General features: G+C 40.8%; 1 protein-coding gene across 2 annotated transcripts in view; it reads right to left on the bottom strand.

The window, feature by feature from the left end:
• Positions 1–21,765, bottom strand: part of LOC126457256 (uncharacterized) — a 114,898-nt gene that overhangs the window by 64,280 nt on the left and 28,853 nt on the right. The window contains exon 5 of one of the 2 annotated variants that reach the window (XM_050093417.1): positions 877–1,051. The exons of the other annotated variant lie outside the window; for it this stretch is intronic. Within the exon in view, the coding sequence (XP_049949374.1) occupies positions 1,014–1,051 (38 nt within the window). The 3' untranslated portion in view covers positions 877–1,013. Of the gene's footprint in view, positions 1–876; positions 1,052–21,765 lie in introns of those variants that run through there. 2 annotated transcript variants of the gene reach the window in all.

A 21,765-nucleotide genomic window follows, 5' to 3' on the forward strand; every position in this document is an offset into this window, starting at 1 on the left:
CATTATTTAATGAAAATACACAAACAATTGATTCCAAATACCAGTAACTTGGAAGCTGTTTGGAAAGACAGTAACATAATTCACTTAGCAGTCAGATACTCAGCTGTGTTGCCGTCTGATTTTTTTAAGTTTAATTGGTTTGTACACTATTATTATTTCCTGATATATGTTTGAACTTTCTAAAAACATATAGAAATTTGTGATAGTGCACATCCAGAAATACTTTATGTGTGGTGTGAAGGAAAAATAAGTAGATGTGACACATACTGCATCAAATATGACTGTTTTCGATGTTTCTGTAAGTGCTTGTTAAATGCAAAATATAGTACGATATAGTGGTAACCAAGAGATATTGTCATCATTTCTAGACTCATATAAATCAAGTATTTCAGATGGACAAACATTAACATGCCTTTATTGATTGTACATAAACCACTGCATGCCCTTACTGTTTATTTCACACTACAAAACATTTACTTACAAAATGAGTTGCACAGGCAGTGAGTAAATGACTTTTATATAAAAAAAAAACATAGGTGTCTATCAATAAGGCCTATGTCTTCTGTCATAATAGTGATCCTGTCTAGGATGCTGGTAACCACCTTGAGATTGCCATCTCTCACTACGCCATGATGGATTCCTGCGATGTCCACTTCCTTCTCGAGCAGGCCAGTCATAATTACGCCTAGGTTTGTTATACCACGGATCAACTATTGGAGGTGACATTCTTGTCTGTTGTACTTTACAATATTCTTCATCAGTTTCTGTAAATCTATTTGAGAATTCTGTCTCGCACATTTCAATAAACTGTCTCTGCTCCTCTGTCAACACATCTTCTGATGAATTGCTAACACTATTATCATTATTTTCTGAATCCATGACTGCTTCCACTTGCTGTTTCTTCAACCTGTACAACTAACTTTACACTGTTGAAAACCAGAGAAGAAAAACACTGTAGATATGGGGAACTTTGTGATATTTTCGTATTGTTTTCTAGAACTACTCCACAATCTTCACCAAGATGACTTTGGTAAAATAAGGGAATCTGCAACTAAAGAAAAGAAAATTTCAAGACTTTTAAGAATCAAAGTATGACATTTATGTTGTGTAATCTGAGTTCAATGAGACAGAGATTTACATTCTTTGGATATTTTTATTGCAAGATAGTGTCTCTAATATTACCATAAAGATAATCTATGGATGAGTAAACTACGACTATGATCAATACAAGTAAGCACTATTAAAAACTGAAATTTAACTTTTGAATGTATTCAAAACAAAACTGCACATCTCATTTTGATTATGTATGCTGCATGAACACAATATGAAAACAGTTAAAATACAATAAAACCACTCGACAAAGTTTACATGATTCACACACAGATGGCGCACACAACTTCCGTCCCTTAGGTGGCCTGAACAACTGTGGCATCGGGAAGGGCATCCAGCCATGAAGTTAAATAATGAACTAAAATTTGCCATTTCTTGAAGAAATGGACCCTAAACCATATGGGATAAACAAGAGAAAACAAATAAGACAAACATACCTAAGCAGCAAAAGTGGAATGCTGAATTACTTTTGTGAAATAGAAAAACTTAATCTGAGAACAGACAGAGATGACTCACCAGCTTAAATTTAAAAAAAATGATCACTTATGCAGCAGGCAGGAGCGTATAAATGGGTTTTGAGTAATAAAACAGTAAGGCATTGTTAGCCACCTAATGCAAAAGGGGTGCTTCATGGTTTTTGCTATTTATAGTGCTAATAACTGATGCTGCTGTGTGCATCTTTGGCATGTTCGTGTAGATTATATCACAAATCCAGATGTGCAAAATCTGTATATGCTACTTCATCTTTATTTTTCACTGACTATATCAAAAGTTATGCACAGAGAAATATTATGTATTTCTGGACACTGAGTGCTGCAAAAACCTAGTTCATCCTATATTATCAGTTGTAAACTAAAGCTATGCTTTTAAAAATTCTGACTGTAGTATACTCATTCAGACAATCATTCCCTCCTAATTTCTGTGTATATCTACATGATTTAACGTATAGATTTGAGAATTTGTGAAACCTTAAAAGCTGACACTCAACGTCCGTTTGGTGGTGGTGGAGGTGGAGGAGGAGGAGGAGGAGGTGGAGGAGGATGAGCATGCGGGAGACAATAGCGACTTCAAGGGACAGCAGAGGCATCAGCAACAACAGTGTCTGTAGGTATATTTGAGAATGAACAAGCACAGGGAGTGCAGCAAAGCCCTCCACAAAAACTTTAGGACATGAAAACGTACACTGATGAGTTATTCCACATAACTATCAAGGTTATTGCCACAAAAATGTTCAACTTAAAATACAAACTCACCCACTGAGCAATATATCACAAGAAAAACTGACCAGGCATATACAACAATTAGAAAAAGAAAATGTTAGTCTTAGGGAGGAAAATAAAAACAAGACAACAAGATGGTCCAGTCACTCACCAGTGTGACAGCCACTGCTCCACTCACTCAAATGTCATCACAAATACAAAGATTGAGACTACTGGAGCCAAAATTTGAAGCGAAATAAAGCAACGTTACATGAATCACCAATGAAGTGAAGGCTTAAGTGGTAGTGCATGTTGTCCCAGTTACCATGGCAAAAGTGAATTAATTGAGTCAATATACAAACAGAATTTCGAGGAACTACAGATAGAAAGCAATTCTTAGAAGAAACAAAAGTCAGGTTTAAAACTGGTCCACAAGAGAAGCTGACAGTAAATCCAGTCAGAGCACAGTCAGTTACTCAGAGAAGAATATACATTGGATTTTGATCAACAGCTGTCAAGAAATATGTTACATGTACTTAATGCTACAACTGCCATGACTATGAGCACACTGCAAAGCACTGTATCAAAAACAAACTGATATGCTCACGTTGTTGAGAATCTGGAAAAAGGACTGTCAAAATAGCAAGTGAGCTCGAGTGTGCATTCCACATGTGAAAAGTAAGAAATTGCGTAGCATATGAGATAAAGACTGTGCAACATACCAAATGTTCTTATAGTGGAAAATTAAAAGAATGGATTATGGATTTTTAACTATTGGGTAATCTGCTAACAAGCATCACAGGAAACCATCGAGGAACTACAAATGCAACAAGTATTAGGTTGACTGTTGAAGATGACCACTGTCCAGAAAGATAACTATTAAACCCGAGTCCACTGTGCAAATGGATTATAAAATTACCTGTCAGCTTTGTAAGAAACTTAAAACTCCAGCAAAAGAAAGCAAGGTACAGAAAGAGCCAAAATATTTTGGTCCTGCGTGCAGTGTAGAACGAGAAGAGAGACAGCATCAAAAACGGCAAACGTGACTGACCACTTAGACAAGAGCAATGAGATGGACAATAAAAAGGCCAATAATAGGGATAACAGAAAGAAAGAGTCGGGTTTCTGGAAATGGCTAAGAAGAAAGGAAAATAAGAAAAGAAAGCATGTCTACCTTTAGATAAGGAAGACTTAAAAGGAGAACACACTCTCAAACTCAGAAAAAGTTGAAAGTGTAATGAATGCAAGGTGACAGCATGATACATGTTATAGTAGTAGAGTGTGATAACATACAATACCTAATAAGAGTATGATTATGAAAATACACAGATCATAAGAGAACTACAGATGACAACAGGAACCACGAAGGGGATGTAAACAGTCATAGACAAACATGATAAATGGAAAGAGTCTAGTTTTACCCATGGCCTGTCTACGAAGTGTGTGAAAACGTGTATGATTAGCTAAATTGAAGAATAAGCACGTGTTAACTATAGCAATAAGAAACCTCAACACGCACATTCATTCCTGTCATGGAGGAAGCTGGTCATATTCAGCTCAGTATCAATAACTAGCCTACAAACACAGGAAATACAGACCTCACTTGACATTGTCTATAAGACGAAGCAGAAGACAACTCATAATGAGCATCTGTACAAGCAATAAGTGAAGACACATGGCGAAATTGCATATGATCACAGATTAGAATGGCCCCGTAGCTATGTGCTCACTAAATTCCTGTAGCATTCTTATACAATCAACTCGCACACAATGGCAATAGAACACAGACAAATCACTAAAATTGGCCAGATAAATTCGAGATGCACATTGCTATGGTGATGCAAGAACTTTGAAGTGCTAGAGGAGATAAACTACACGTACCATATATACAGGATCCATATTCCATATTCTGGACATTATACAAGAACTTGGCCTTCATGTCATGAACAGTACTCTATACCCACCCACTTTTCAATATCTCACAAGTAAGGCAACAAATATAGATATCACCCTTGCAAACTCGCAAGTCAGTGTTGGCATTGAAAAGTGGAGAGTCTGTGATGGATTTGCACCAAGTGCCCATAATTTCATTTATTTTACAATTACGGAAGCAGATAATGACTTAGACACTATAATACAATCTTTGCAAAGTGAATGTTTACACAAAGCCGACAAATTGGTGCAAGCGTTGCAGATAGTGCAAGACAAGGCATTTCCAACATTTGTTAGTAAGCAAAAAGGTCTCAAATTCCTTGGAGTCCCAACCTACAATCCTTAAGAATCAGAGCAAAGCAGGCAAGAATATATTTCCAGAGACAACTAGAGCAAACAGAATGACAAAGACTGAGTTTCTGTCAATCAGTCAAAAAATACAAAGAGCTATTACAGAGCTGCCAACCTTGAGAAGAGGCTGTCAGTAATCACTTGCAAAAAAAAATAATTAAAAAAAATTAAATAAAATAAAATTTTACAAATTTGAAGGCTCATTTAGAAAGAAGATATACTTAATTGATCATACATTTTTATATTCATATTAAAATTAACCCAAATTATCATTTTCAATAAAGAAAACTTCATCGGTCTCAATGTCATTCACATTTCCAATTAATGTGACCTCAGAACCTGCAGCTGATGGTCTAGCCAAAGTGCATGAAAAACTTCTGCACTGGCACTTGAGAGATTCACAGACAGGTAATAGGCATGAACTAGCAATGACAGCTATCACTGAAACAACTGGTTTTCAGTTTTCCTCAATGCCAGTTCAACTCGACTGTTAAAACTGTTCAAAACAACTGGTTACTGCAATAGCTTATTTTTTTTATTTATTTAACTCTAGCAATACATGGAGAAATAAGAACCTTTATGGTTACCTTTGGAAATTAAACAAGGAAGGAAATCTTTTACAGAAAAATCCATTGCCTGGTAATGGCCAACGAAAATGGTGGGCAGTCACTTGAAACATGAGTCGGAGAATCAAGAAAATACCTAAGACTAACTGAAGAAAAAATTTGGACTCAAGACAGGACAGATAAACCACCTAGTTACACACAACCTAAATTTCATCACACAACCAGGCAAAAATTTTGACAGATGAAATGGATCTCTAAAGGGATTCTAATAACTGGACTTCAGGAAATAAGTAAAGTTGATCAGGAACTGACAGAATCACAATGTATAAAAAATTTACAAGACATATCAGGAAAAAAAAGAGTAATGCAGGAATGTTCACAATGCAGAATAGGATTTGTGGTCAGTCTCAAAGTAACTTATTCTGTAATACAATTTAATCACAATCTTCCAGACTATCAACACTAACTATAAAAGTTGCAAATAAAATATACACAGTAGTAAATGTCCATGACTCAACTAATGATAAAAATAATAAGAGAGGACACTGAGAAGATTTGGATATATTTTGGGAAATTTTACATTATACAATACAGACATAAATAAAAGTCACGCCAAAATTTTAATTGGAGATTTTGATGCCCAGTTACGAAGGGATGAGAGACAGCAATATAATAGGGAATTGCCCAACACAAAGAACAACAAACACCAATGTCATGAGACGAGGAATTCTGCAGCAACTGTCACATGATCTCAAAGTCAACAAACATCAAGAGAAAAGCTCAAAACTTCGAAACATCTCGACTGGGAAAACGGACTAACAATTGTATCATGCATCACAGATAAAAATTATCACACGGAAATCTATAATGTGGAAGTTCTGAGAGAGATTCACCCTACTGACAAAAAAATCCAATCTCAGCAAGAAGACAATCCACGATCATCAAAAGTTGACAAATTACAAAGAATATGAAGAACGAACAAGGAATATAAAAGCAACAGATGATTTAGAGGAAACAGTTTCCCAACAGAACTAGCTGAACAAGTAGCCCCAATAAACCCATGGAAGCAACACCAATAGCGGAATGATGAGTGTGATAAAACAGCATAGATAGACCCCAAGCCTGGGTTAAGGTATCAGAGTTATAAAACAGAAAAATCACTCTTGGAATTGGCAAAACAAAGAAAGATAACCCAAGAAATAATAAGAAGGGTTATTCGTCAATACCAGAAAGATATAGGGCCTACTAGTAATGATAAAAACAAATAGTGAGAAAACGAACTCAAGAGATTGCTACAAAATATTTAGTAGTTAACTACAAAGATGTGATCCGCAAACGTTAATGTCAAGCGACAAAATAATAAGATGACCCATATCAATATAAAAAAATATAGAAATTTTAGGAGAAACATTTACCAAATTACTAAATTTGGGTGGTCCCCATGAACTACTTCAAAAAAACGCAGATACCCCTCTCAAACTATCAGCATACAATGTAAACTCACTCACAATCCACGAAGTCTATGAAGTTTTTAAAGTTCTTAAAAACTACGAAGCAAGTGGAAAAGATAAACTGTTTGCAGAACTTTGGAAGTATGCAGCAGAAACAATGAAGGTACCATTACACCAATGCACAGTAAAAACCTGCAATGAAGAACAACAATCACAACACTGGACTACAGCTATGATCTATCCATTACACAAAAAGGGAAACAAATCAAATCCAGACAGCTACTGAGCAAATTCTTTTTCGGATATTAAATATAAAGTCATGTCAAGAATTCTATGCAATCATTCTAAATATAAGTTTGAACTGGAATTAGGAGAATACCGAGGAGGATTCAGGCCCTGGAGAAGATGCCCAGAACAGATAATCCCTGTGGAATTGGTAATGGATTACTACAAAAGAAGACCAGACAACAAATCGCAACCTTTGTAGACTCTGTATCTTCAGATTTTCAATGATGAAGACACTAAGGAATTTCAGACTTACAAATGTTAAATCTAAAGTTCAGTGGAGAAATGGAGAAATATCTGAGCCATTTACAATTGAAGCAGAGTTTAGGCAGGGAAATGATTTATTGTCATCACTTATCAGTTGTTCTCTGGAGTACATGGTGAGGGAATAGCATAAAGAAAATTCTAAAAACATAAGAGTAGGAACCAAGTTAGATCAAATAAACTTAAATTGATTTACTGCACTAGCTAAAAACAGTCAAGCAGACAGAAATCAAATAACAAGCCTATAAGATGTAGCACAAAAAAATAGGACTCTCTATACCATTTGAGAAGACTGAGAAAATGGTAGCAGGTCCAGTAGCAATAAAGCACATAACAGTAAATAACAGCAAAGAAAATAATGAAAAAATTTAAATACCTAGGAGAAATTATAACATATAGCTTGGACGAGTAACATGCAGAGCCAGAAAAAACTAATAAAATGACAACACCTCAAAAATCAAGGTGACCTGTCAATAAAAAGCCTGTCTGTCAAACCTAAATTAAACATTACAAGATGGTGGTTCAACCAGATGTGACGTATGGAAGTGAAACACTTTTTAAAGCCACTCAGAAAAACAGAATCATCAAAATCCTAAAAACAAGAGAGAAGAAAAGCTAGATCATAGATAAAGGAAATCAGGGAGGATATGAAAGTGCTACAATTAAACTGGGATGTTTTGTCAAACAAAACAGAAAATTTAAAGAAACTGAAAAACATAAGATTTAAACCAAAACAGAAAACACACACAATAAAATGGGTATTTGCAGATATGGAACAACAAAAAAGATCAGAACAAATAAAAAGGTACTGGTCAATTCGAAAAGAAGACTTATTAAAGAAGATTACCAGAAAATGATAGACCGAAGTGACCCACAGAGGTAGAACTCTAACAAAGATTGATATATTTTTACTCCTTCAATTTCAAGACACGTAGAATCAAAATATTAAATTAAATAGGCAAATAAAAAACAGCTCAGTCCGTCCAATGTTCACGGGTTTTCTCAAAAAGTGATAAGTGGTCAAACTGCGCAAAAAGTCACCAATATTCTCCTATTAACCCAAAATTTCTGAAACTCTGCTCAAAACTCATGTTTCAATAGAGGATCATACCATTATTTGTACCTTTCAAATAGTCGGAACTAACATACAGACAAGCCTTGCACACTGCACGTGCACGCATACCATCTAACAGGCCATGCCACATGGTAACAAGTACATGACTGTCTCAGCAATGCTGTACCAGTTCTTATGCCATGCATTGATTGCTTGTTTCTGTCGGCACTGTTATTAAAATAATGCTTATTGCTTTTCCATTTTCTATGATAATGCAATATTTCAACCCAATCTAAATTTTAAGAAAAAAAAAAAAAAATCACCCCTTTCTTTAAAAAGGTTTATTTAAAAACCATAAATTTTAGCACTGCTGCTATGGTTCACTGATATTTCATTTTTTCCCAGTTATTAGAAGAAAAATTAAACAGAAAAAACCAATTCCGAAAAATAGCAGTTATTCAAAAATAAAATACTGGTATTGGTTTTGCTCAGTCAGTTTTTCCCATCCCTAGCATGAGTCCCCAGTAGTACACTTTCATGAAAGGGAAACCTACTGAGGATGCGATAAATTAGGCAATGCTTACTGCGAACACCTCAGATGACAAGTATTTTATACGCATAATTTTTGATAAGGCTAAGGCGTTGTGAAACACATCACCAAGGGCTCCCTGTGGGGCTCTGTAGTCCAGCTTCTGGGATGTTGGCAGAGAGCTGTTACTGAACCAACTTCAAAGCACAACAAACATTAGAGGCTGCATCACCTCTCCAGGCTTTCTGCTAATTATAGTATCTGTCAACACAAGGGCTAACTAAATAGAGGGAAAATAGTAAGGTGGTTCTTGAAAGACTAAGTAATTGGTGAACAAAAAAACAAACTAATGATAGCAGGACCCAAAATATGCCATGTGTACAATATGACAGCAGAGCTGATTAACCGGGGGCACAAAAAAGAACATTGCCAATAGAGACCGGATTATATGCATTTGCAAGTTGCAAATTCATTTGTATACTTGGCTCCTTTTCACCGGTTATTGCATATTTTAATTAAAATCTAGTGATGATGTGCATTTTCACTATATGTTAACAATATTTAAAAAATTTAGGTGGGCAGTCTCTAGCTTGATCTAGTCTTGATGTCCCACAGATTGACCGCAATCGCTAACCAAGAGGTCACTGCCTAGCGAAATCATTACAGAAGAGGAACAGGAACAGGCAGACAAGAATCAATGCTCCTGCGCCCATGCCCCCGGTTAATCAGCTCTGCTGTCATATTGTACACATGGCAACAATTAAATTAAACTACGCATGCATTTGGAACAGTACTTAGTTGTTTATGTTTGCAATATACTTGTACACAGCTGAATGTGTTTATGACTTGTAGTATGTAAGGTGTCGTGCACCATACTGCCCGAAAAAAGAAATCATTACATTGTTTTAGATTGTTGAGTTTGCAAGAAAAATGTTTCATGCAAAAAGTTTCAAATAGACCAGCATGTCAAGAAAACTCTTTACATTGCAGGAAAGCAGAAGAAAGGACCATGACAACAACTTCTGACAACAGCAAGTTGCAGTAGCAAGGGTTGTCCAAAGGTAACCAAAACGGTGGTTTAACATGGACCTATGTGAAGCATTCATTTCGCAATATACCTCTTCACAAACTTACAAACCTTACCCTCAGATGCTTCCTGTGCAAATATGGCTTAAAACAAAATATACCAGATCAACCAACATTGCATAAAAATTACATACCAACAATTTACATAAATGTTCTGGAGGAAATGCACAATGAACTCAAGAACAGCATTATCTGGATTTCATTTGACAAAACTAGACACACTTGTGACCACTACATTGCAAATTTAATTGTTGGTGCTTTGAAAAAGAAGTCTTCTTCTTCCCATTTAGCAGCCTGCAAAGAACTTGAAAAAGTAAATAATTCTATGATTGCCAGATTTGTGAATGAGGGCATTAGAAAAATATTTCCAGGATCTTCTGCAGATGACAGGGTGTTTGTGTTTATTTCAGATGCTGCACTCTATATGATCAAAGCAGGGAAAGCCCTCAGAGTATTTTATCCCAGTTCGATTCATGTGACGTGCTTTCCTCATGGAGTACATCGCCTTCCTGAAGAAGTATGTTCCACATTTGTGAATGAAAATAAACTGATTTCATCCACAAAGAAAATGTTTCTAATTGCTCTTGCTCACATCAAGACCTACAAAGAAAAACTACCAAATGTGCCTGTACCTCCCAAAGCAGTGGTAACTCGGGGTACGTGGGCCGAAGCTGTGTTATTTTACAATGATCATTTCAAGGCCATTAGAGGGATACTAAACGACTTCGACATGAAGCTTTTAATGATTCCAGTATTAAAAAAGACATCGCTGTGATTAGCACTCATTTTTCCCACGCACCTGAAAGTATTAAAAAGCTTGAAACTCAAGGTTTGAATGGATCTATTCAGTTAACAAATAAAGTTATTCTAATGAATTCCTAATTGCCAGCCAGGAAAACTTAAAGAAAAGTTTGAAATCATTTTTAAACAATAACCCGGGCTTTTAACCCTTGTACCGAACTGATAGTTTTATTAGTGTGACAGGTTAACTTTTATCAGAAACAATAAGTGCCAACATAGTATCCAAGTTCAAATACTGACCAATTACCTCAGTTGATATAGAATGGTTCTTTTCTGCTTATATAAATGTTTTGAGTGATCAAAGACACAATCTTACTATCGAACATTTGGAACAGTACTTGGTTGTTTATGTTTACAATAGTAGAAAAACGTAAAATAAATTGTTAATGATGCTTTTGTCCAATAGTATTACTTAAAAGTTAATACTGTCAAAAAAATTCATGACTGTATGTTGTTTTTTAAATAAAATATTACGGAGTTTTTGAGCATGCCTCTCTGCGTGCGATATATCTCAAAGTTGGTCCTGTACATATGGATTGTTTCACTGCGACTCACTCGCATCACATCCGCTTCTTACTGACAACAACAGCAAAGAAGGAACAATTCTTGAAACACAGTATGCGTTCCCATTTTGCAAATTTTTACAAAATAATCCCTGAATGGCCCCTTTCCTAACCTCTACCACGAAGTATTCAGCGTTCTAAATGTACCGATTTTTCGTGTGACCAGTGCTCTTCCTCGTAACTGATATGCACAGGTTCAACTTTGAGATATAATGCACAAATACCATGTTTTTTTTATTATTTGATCTTGCATATTTTGGCACTTTTCATGCATTTTAAGCATTTTTCATGCGTATTTTAAGGTTTTTATGATGCATAAAATTCGGTCTCTAATTATTGATATCAAGAAACCCTACAATCAGAATAAATGACCAATCTGTGAAAAGAAACATCAACAAAAAGAAAAACTTTCATGCAAATGCAGAAACTGTCTGCCACAGAGGCTTAAAATTCTCTTTCAGCCGCCTCTAAGTGCGATAAGAATATATCACAATGAAATCTTAATCACTACTATGGCTACAAATTGAGAGTTTAAGGGCCAGAAAGGTACGGACAACACAGGCTCTATGGCAATCACAGGGAAGTGTATTACTGCACATGACAGGTGCATACAAAACGACACTGACTGAGGTGCTGATGGTGACACTACGCTTACTGCCTCTAAACATAGCCATAATGAAAAAGAAGTGCACAGTGTTGGCTCAAAAAGGGTGAATACCTCAACGTAAAGATGATACTGGGCACAAGAGCCACATCAAACTAGTAAATAAAGGCACACATTAATACAGAATGGCAAGAAATCTAAGACAGGGCAGAAACGAAGAGAAGAACTTCAGTTCCTTCCTAATATGAAAGAAAGATCCAGAATTTCCTACTTCCATCCAACCAGGAGAACTATACACTATTTCTCAGGAAATGGTCCATATCCCAGCTACTTACCAAAAAATACTACAATGCACAACACACGCTTGTGAATATGGAACAATCAGCACCACAGACCACTTTGTCTAAGATTGTGCCATTAGACAAGATGTCATACAACAGGACAGGAATGTTCTTGGCAGTACAACAGTCTACAACATAATAACGAATGAGGCACTGTGGTACAATCTGGACTCACAAACAGCCAAAACATAAGCTCATGAACTGCAAACATAAATAGCAAAGAGACAAATACAAAGAGACAATGAGACGCACCTTGGCAAAAAATTCCTGTACAACCTTCCAGAAGCAGTGAGAAGATGAGCCTCAGGAAAGACCAGGAAGGATTTCCCAAGACCCTGACAGCCATCTCCCAATTCTACACCATGAGTGGCACAGCACTCCTGTGAACCCTGAGTTTTGATTAAATGTGCCAGGGACTAACCATTCATTCAAATGAGGAACTCTAACTTGGTTCCGATATCAAGTACTGTAGTGTAATGTGGTGGTAGTGTAATCTTTAATTATGAATTAAAAGTCTGTGATTTAGGAATTTAGCCTAGTTCTGCAGACCAATAGCCTGAGCACCATATGGCCAAAGGAGAGTATGTAGATTTATAAATACAGGGTATTTCAGCACAGCAGTTACAATCTTTCAGGAGAGAAATAGAAAGAGAAAGAGAAAGAGAAAGAGAGAGAGAGAGAGAGAGAGAGAGAGAGAGAGAGAGAACACCTAGATGGCAGAAAATTGCATAGCAACGTAAGGTCGGCTGGTTGGTTGGATGGTTGATAAGGGGGAGGGGACCAAATAGCAAGGTCATCGGTCCCATGATCTACGATGGCAGAAATCAAGGGAGGAACAACACAAACAGTCCAATCCAGTCAAGGGGAAGGGATAATGTGCTAAGAAGGGGGAAAAGGGACATCAGGGCAGCACGAAGAGAAAAGAACCAGATGGGGTGAGTGGAAACAGAGCAGGGGTGCTCCAGAAACACTATGGGTGGTGGGGCACCAGCACTGCCACAGACCTGTCCCCACGCCCACACCATGCTATTATCACAACACAACAGGGACAATGCCAGGGGAACAAGGCACAAGAAGAGGGAAAACAAAACAGCACAACAGATAAGACAAAATGCAGGGAAAGGATGGGAGTACCTGGCTGGTGTGGAGGCAAGATCAAGGTTTCCAAAACCAATGCTCATGCTAACTAAGGGACTCAAATTCCAGAGGAAAATTCAAAGACGTATACCTGAGAGGAAAAACCACTTTGTAAAAAAAAACTGAGGACAGATGTAACCATGCGAGAGTCATCTGCTACCCCCCTGAGACGAAGAAGGTGGAAGGGCTTATTTCATGTGAAGGGCCAAAAGTTGGGGGGCAGTCCAGCAAAATATGGATCACTGTGAGGGGAGCACCACACCTAAATAGGGGAAGCAGCTCACTGCGGAGTGAAAAGCCATGGATCAACTCAGTATGGCCAAGACAAAGATGGCAGAGGATGGTAGATTTCTACCGGGATAGACAGAGGTAAGAACGCCACAGTGTGGGAGTCTCCTTGATGGCATGAAGCGTATTAGGGAGGTAGCCTCCCATGAGCCAGCCCATGACTGGGCAAAAAGGGATTTGATGTAAAGCCGCAAATCTGCCCCCAGAGGGGTCACAGAAAATGGTGGATAGGAGGCCACCCACACTAGCCTCATGATCAGGAAGTTCATTATCTGGAATACCTACATGGCCACGAACCCAAAGGAAATCGACTGAACAAGCAGCATCACCAACATCAGCGAGCAGGTCATGCATAGCAGACACCAAGGGGCGGCGGGAAAAGCTCTGAGCGATGGACTGAAGGGCACTCGCTGAGTCTGTACATAAAAAAACTCGGGTGAGTGAGGATTGTATACTGAAGCAGAGGGACCAACAGATGGCCACGAACTCCACAGTAAACACCCCACATGTGGCAGGCAAGAGATGGAGTCCCAGCGGACATAAGACGCGAATGCATAATCCATATGATCAGCAGATTTAGAGCCATCAGTGTAAAAAACAATGTCATCCTGAAACTCCCATAAGAGTGTTCAGAATAAACAATGGAACACCACTGGGGCGATGGAGGCTTTCTGACACTGGAAGTGATCCATTCGAATGCAAGGCCGAGCAAGTATCTGGGTGGGGGGTGGGGGATATGATCAGGAGAGAACATGGGAAAGAGGACAAGTAGGGGGGATGGAAGTCACGGTGGAGAGAAGCAAGACAGAGCCTAACCAGTAAACCCACCCGAGGGCGAGTAGCAAGTGGGCGATGGCCCGAAACCATGAAAAGAATAGAATAGGAAGGGGGGTTGGGGTGCTCAGGGGAAGAGCGAATAGTGATGGCATAGGAAACAAGGAGCTGGGACTACCAAATCGAAAGGGGCCAGATTCCAGTGTCAACCGAAGACCACTGACAGGGCTATGCAAAATGGACCCGTGGCTAAATGGGTACCAATGGTGAACCAGGTCAAAGAGGAGCAGCATGGAAGGGCCAGCTGATCCATTAACTTGATAACCATAGTCCAGACGAGACAGAACTAATGCCCAGTATAGGAGGAGAAGGGTTGAACGATCCACACCGCAAGAAGTGTGGGCAAGAAAGTAAAGAACACTGAATTAAGGAAAACAGCCAACCTTCAGATGAAGGATGTGGTGCAACCATGTAACACTGTTGTCAAAAAGAAGGCCCAAGAAACGGGATTGGGGGACCGCAGTCAGGCACTGGGCGTCGAGGTAGAGGTCCAGATCAGGATGAAACGTAGTACAGCAACAGAAATGCACCACCCTCGCAACTTAAGGGAAGAGAACTGAAAAATGTGTGAGTCTGTCCACATAGAAGCATGCCAAGTGGCACCCGGGAATTATCATTCCGCAGAAGCCACCGAGTGGGAGCTAGCCCAAATAAGAAATCACCCACATACAGAGCAGGGGTGGCCAATGGTCCAGCAGAGGCCACAAGTCCATTAATAGCGATGAGAGAAAGGACATTTAATACAGAGCCCTGTGGAATGTCATACTCCTGGCTCCGCATTAATTGTAATGTAGATACTTTATGTGATTGGTACAATAAATAACTCTTTTCTGCTTGCTGGCCTGTCTTTTATAAGTCACTATTTTAAGGTTTTACAATCAAGGCATCAACACAGCTCTCACAGAGTCAACTGCTGTTGTGTGATTGTATTTTGTATGTATTATAACCGAGATATCTTGTTAAATTTAGTTTTTGCCTTCAACATCACTGCATATTATTATAAATTAGCACTATTTTCGACTCTGTAACATAGGTCTGTTAATTACCATAAAGATGACGAAACAAAAGTTTAAGATTGATAAACGATATTTTTTATGTGTGTATAAAGACAAGGCACTTGCATTTTATATTTTTTTAAATTTACGCAATTGGTATCGACCATATCAGCAGTCCTAAGGAAATACATATAATTAATACACAATACAAATAAAAAAAGTTTGTAACTACACGACTGCTACAAACATCTTGAATACAAAACATACAAACTGCACTGTTAGTTGCATCTAGTCAATTTTATCCCATGTTTTTCTCTCATTTTAACACTAACAGTTATAAAATAGTCATTGGGCCAGAAAATGGCACACTGTCAATCGTTGGTCGCAGTAAGCACGAGTGGTGTGGGGTCTCCACTTAAAAAAAAAAAACAGTGGCTGAAATGACATTGCCCAATATGCAGGCTAGCTGAAAGTACCTCTGTACCTCCTCAAGACAAGAGCGGCGAGAGGAAGTTGACCAAGCCACTGGGAGGTATTTAATTTCCCAAATACTGTTCCCGTATAGAGAAGACCAGTATTCATGCCAGAGTGACAATGTTCCTACATGCGGCAACACAGAGATCATCTGAGGGGTCAGAATAGCAAAAAGGTCTGGGTAGTTGAATAACAGCCTTTGCAGCAGCTTCATTTTCCAACACTTCTACGTGCGAACCTTGGAAAGACGCCTCAGACCACATGGCTACCCCGTGTTGCAGAGACAATTACTTCGATGGCTGCCAAATACAAGATCTTAGCTGCAAACTACTTCAGGGTTCTGATGCTGGAGGAGCCTGATTCATTATTTCTTCAAGGGTATCAGTAAACTCCCTGGGTTGGTCAGCTGACTCCCGGGTAAAGAATCGGTTGGTGATATGAACCAGTGCAATAGAGGCCAGCCATACAGAAGTGTAACTGTTCAGTTTTGTTTTGTTTTGTTTTGTTTTGCTTTGCTTTATAAAGCGTGCAAAAAACAACTGGGATCATACATGCCCAAATCAAAACTATAGAACACGAACACAGAGAGGAGTTAAACAACTATACATTGGTTACAATGGACAGAATAAAAACTGGCACTTGGAAAAAGGGCTAAAAAACACCATACAGAAATAGAGGTCCAAAACTAAAAGTTAAATGGCCTTCGCCATATTGCTTCAGCGGATAAAAAGTACAACGTGGTCAACATCCCATGCGTCATTCGTTAAAAGGGCTGATAAATCAGACAGCAAATCTAAGCTGGAACGTAAATTGTTAAAAAAGGGCGATTCCAGCAGGAAGTGGCAGACAGTTAAAATTTGGGCGCAGTGTCTATGATAAGTAAATGTCGAGGCTTGAGCCACCACACTAGCTGAGCGTGAATCATACGTTCCACCACCTTGCAAACACAGCTGGTAAGGGAGATGGGGCAGTAGCTAGAAGGAAGGTTTTTGTCCATACCGGGCTTAGGTATGGGTATGATGGTGGCTTCACACCAGCATCCAGCAAATGTGCCCTTTGCCCAGATGCGGTTGTACATGTTAAGCAGAAAGTGCTTGTCTGCAAGAGAAAGGTGCTGTAACATCTGAATGTGGATGGTGTCAGGCCCTGAGGCGGAGGTTCGGGATGAACTGAGAGCATGACCTAGCTCCCTCATAGTAATGGCGGCATTGTAGCACTCACAATTTGGAGAGGAGAAGGGTATCGCCCGAGCCTCCTCCACTCGTTTCCGAAGAGCTCGAAACTTCCGCAAAATGGCGGCCCAAGGTGTTGGAGATAGCAATAGGGTCCACGATGACATCGTCAAGCCGGAAATTGGGGAATGGATCTTGGTTCCAGAGAGCTATCTGAGGTTGGCCCACATGGCAGAGGAAGGTGTGGAACTGCAAAAAAAAAAAAACTAGTGAATGAAATCCAGCTAGCTCTTTCGCTATCCCGAAGAACGTGATGCCACTTTCACGCAACTCTTCATAATGAATGCAGTTTGGCAGCATAGGGTGGCAGATAAAAATGCACATTGCACGTCTAGGTGCGCTAATTGTGTCGTGGCATACCTCAATCCACCAAGGGACCGGGACACGACGTGGTAGAGAGGAACTGCAGGGATGGAACGTTCTGCAGCAGTAAGGATAATGTTTGTGAGATATTCGACCTGGTCATCACAACTGGGGAAATCTTGTTCTTTGAAGGTCGCCAGGGAGGAGTAAAGCTGTCAGTCGGCCCTGGGAAGCTGCCATTTAGGTGTGCACACGGATGGGATAAGAGTCAGCACACGGGAAATGGTCGCCCGAGAAGGTGCCAGAAAGAACGGACCATTCAAGACGATGGACAAGCTGGGCAGTGCAGAAGGTTAGGTCCAATTGGGAATAGATGTATGAGGAGTCGGGAAAGAAAGTGGGTGCTCCAGTGTTAAGGCAAAACAGGTTAAGTTGGTTAAGAATGTCAGCCAAGAGGGCATCTTTCAGACAGGTCCTGAGAGAACCCCAAAGGAGATGATGAGCATTAAAGTCACCAAGTAGCAAAAATGGGGGACGTAGCTGCCCAATAAGTCAAAGAAAGTCTGCCCTGGTGTCAGCGAATGATGGAGGGACATATATAATACAGAGCGTAAAGGTCAGGTGGGGAAGGAAAAGGTGAACTGCCACAGCTTGAAGATTGGTAGTCAGCGAGATGGGTTGACTATGAATATCATCCCATATGAGCAGCATGATGCCCCCATGAGAAGGAATGCTGAACTCAGGGGGAAGGTCAAAGTGAATCGGTAAGAAATTGGAAAGCTCAAAGTGGTCGCGAGGGCACAATTTCGTTTCGTGAAGGCAGAGTACAAGGGGACGGTGCGACGCTAAAAGCAGCCATAAATCCTCTTCGTGGGACCGAAGGCCACGAACATTCCACTGGAGGAGAGTCATGATGAGGAAGGAATGTGGTGGTGTCACATCGGCAGCTGCAGAGTGACAGCTGGGGAAGAGGCACAACTACAGGGCACAGAAGCAGGATGATCCTGCTCCATGGAGTCCACAGAAGCATCAGCTTGCTTGCGCGGTTGGCCTGTGGACTCCAACGCTGAAAAACAGTTGTTGGTGCACACCGGCAACATGGAGGCTGGCCGGGCTAAGGTATCACATGCCAACACCATCAAAGACTATCTTCGAGGTGGCGCAGGAGAAGACCGTTTGCTTTGGAGGACTTCTTCGAGCCTTTACAGTTACATGAAGCCTCTGGTGTTGTTTTGCTGGAGGGACAGAGGAAGTCTTCACGGGAGTACTCCTTCGGTCCTTTCCAGCCTACCGGTTGTGTAGCTGGTGGTTTTGCCTCTAGAGGCGAGAGCTTGACAGCTTGTAGCACAGCTGGATGGGGGGGGGGGGGGGGCGGGGGGATGTTGATGCTACCTTGACACTGGGCGATTTCATGACCTCTGAGCTGAATTGGAGGTTGCATGTCTCCACGGCCACATGTCCTTCATGGAGCGAGGGGTAACAAGAACAGAACTATAGGTACCAGATGGGAGAACACAGGGTTTGCGAATACCTAGTAACTTGCGAGCAACTGGATAAGGCACCTTTTCCTCGAGCCGGATCTCTTGAACAGCCCGCTCATCACGATACACTGGACACTTCCGAGTGGAGGTGGCATGGCAACCATTGCAGTTTATACAGCAGGAAGACGGAGGTAGACAATCGCCCTCGTGCGCATCCCTACTACCAATAACACATTTGGCTGGGTGTCGACAAGACGTTCTCGTGTGGGTAAAACGATGACACTGGTAGCAGTGCATCGGGTTCAGAATGTATGGCCGGACGGTGGTAATTTCACAGCCTGCTTTGAGCTTGGATGGAAGCACTGCCCTATCAAAGGTGAGAAAGAGAGTGTGGGTGGGCACTAAGGAGGAATCTACCTTTTTCATTACATGATGAATGGCAAGACATCCTGATCTGAGAGGTAAGACTGTATTTTGGCGTTGGTTAGACCATCAAGCAGCCTGGTGTAAATTACACCACGGGAAGAATTCAAAGTTCTGTGGGCCTCAACATGAACAGGGTAACAGTGGAGAAGCAAGGCAGCAAGCAGTTGTTGTGGTTGAGAATCAGATGTGGTCTCCAAAAGCAAAAGCGCCATTCAATAAATGAGAGCAGGATTTCACAGAGCCAGCAACTGCATCTACACCTTTTTGGACAATGAACAGATTTACCATGGTGAAGTACTGACCATCTTCAGTATGTGAGACCACAAGGAACCGCAGCGCAGCGGGAAGGGTCTTTGAATCATTAGCTTTGTTGCATTTACGTTTTGTAGAAGTTGAGTGGGAAGGTGATCAACTCATAGCGAGGAAAACCCCCGTAACTGCCTGTGTCTACAATGGCGCACTCCTTCCAACTGTGGGCCCCCTTCACAATGGGGCGCACCTGCCTTAGGTGATTGTTCACCCCTCAGGTCACACCTCCTGAACACCTGATGGAGGGAGCAATCGGCAATTTGGGAAGGTTACAGCTCAGGCAATCACCCCTTCCTGGGCTTAGCCTGTACAGGGGGTACACACGAACCCTACCTGCCGACCCAGGGCTGGGAATTACGTGTTACCCAGTCACCTGTTAAGCGTCAGACGAGTGGGTGGCCTTCAGGAGCACACAGGGAGGAAGAAGAGAAAAAGAGGATCCTCAAATGCCGAAGCGGAGGAACGAGAGGAGAAGGGAAACAAAGAAAGGAAAAGGGTGACAATGCAGAACACTCCCAAGAATACCCCAGACATGTTCCCCAAGGGAGGGGGAAAAAGTATAGCAAGAGGATAGATACGCAGCACAGAAGGGAAAAAAATGCTGCAAAGGCCAAAGAGTGGTGAGCTCCCTGGGGGGAGAGATGTCACTGTTTGTGAAGGGGAAGTATGTTTGTCCTTTTACAACTTCTTAGTAGCATGGCATTTGTCATGCATGGACCCAGAAGTTTGCTGACTTGAGATGCACAAAAAGTCATCTTTGGCGTAATCCTTTCTAAGTTTTCGTTCTTCGGGTTGCATCACAAGTCACTTTACCAATGTGGGCGAAGGTATTCTGATGTGTTGAGCAACTGTAGTGGGTATAGGTGAGGATGTCACCTTAGCACTAGGTGATTTCGCAACTGTAGCACCGAACTGGAGATTGCAGGTCTGCGTGGCCATATCTTTCATGGGTCGTGACTTACCAACAACGGTACTGTAACTACTGGATAGTCGTATGCATAGCTTTTGCCTAGCTAACATTTGTGAGCAACATTGAGGGGTTCCTTTTCCTTCATCCAGATCTCTTGATCAGCTCACTCATTGAGGTACAAAGAGCATTTGCGGGATGAAGCATCATGGTTGCCTGTTCAGTTGATGCAGCAGGGAAGAGGTGGGCAATGTCCCCTATGAACACCTGTGCCCTAAGTTACACAACTGGCTGCATTTTTGCGAGACACACGAGTACGATTATAATGCTGACATTGGTAGCAATGCATTGGGTTCGGTATGTAGGGTCTGACATGGATGACTTTACAGCCCGCCTTCATCTTCACCAGGAGCTCCACTTGATCAAAAGTTAAGGAAAGGATACAGGCAGGCATTAGTTCTGCATCGACCCTCTTCGTAAGCCAACAGACTGAAGTTACGCCCTGATCAGACAGATAATGTTGTTCGGAAAATAATTGCTGTCACTCAGGCAATCATGAGCCCTCCAATGGATGGAGGGGAGAATACCAGGGCTGCAAATGGAGAGATGACCAGCTGAATAAGATCCGCAAGTCACAATGAAGTGTAAAGTGTATGAGGGCACTGAAATTCAAGACACAAACATCAAGCTCTGAAAGCAAAGTTTCCATAGCTTTACTATGGCCAGTGCACCTAGTTCCACCCCAGGAAGGGTTATGGGCATTGCATTCACTCAAAATGAAAAGGGTAGGGGAGCTGAGAAATCAGTGCACACTACACATTCTGAGACACTTCATTAATGGGAAGGATACACGTTACAGATGACAAAATCCAGAGGCTTCCTCACATGAACAACCATAGCCTCCAAAGTTGTATCAAATAGCACATGTTCTCTGCAGAGTCCAGAACGAGTGTGCAAACTATGCCTGATGCTCTGTCATAGTCAGCTTCATTCTTAAAATAGCTGTGAAGGATAGGGGTTTGCATTGCTGGGAAGCAAGTTTCCTGGAGGGCAATCAAGAAACCAGGGGGAACAGAGATGATGTAGCTTAGTCAGATGGTGGCAAAAACCACTACAATACCACTAGAGGATCAGGTTGTCGGTATGAAGCAAAGCAAGCGCTATATCATGTGTGAGATACAGAGGTGAGCGAGTGTGCCGGGACTTACCCAAGTTCACTGCTAGTACCACCACGTCGCCTTAA

The sequence above is a fragment of the Schistocerca serialis genome, chromosome 2, assembly GCF_023864345.2.
Source record: "Schistocerca serialis cubense isolate TAMUIC-IGC-003099 chromosome 2, iqSchSeri2.2, whole genome shotgun sequence".
NCBI classification, from domain to species: Eukaryota; Metazoa; Arthropoda; class Insecta; order Orthoptera; family Acrididae; genus Schistocerca; species Schistocerca serialis.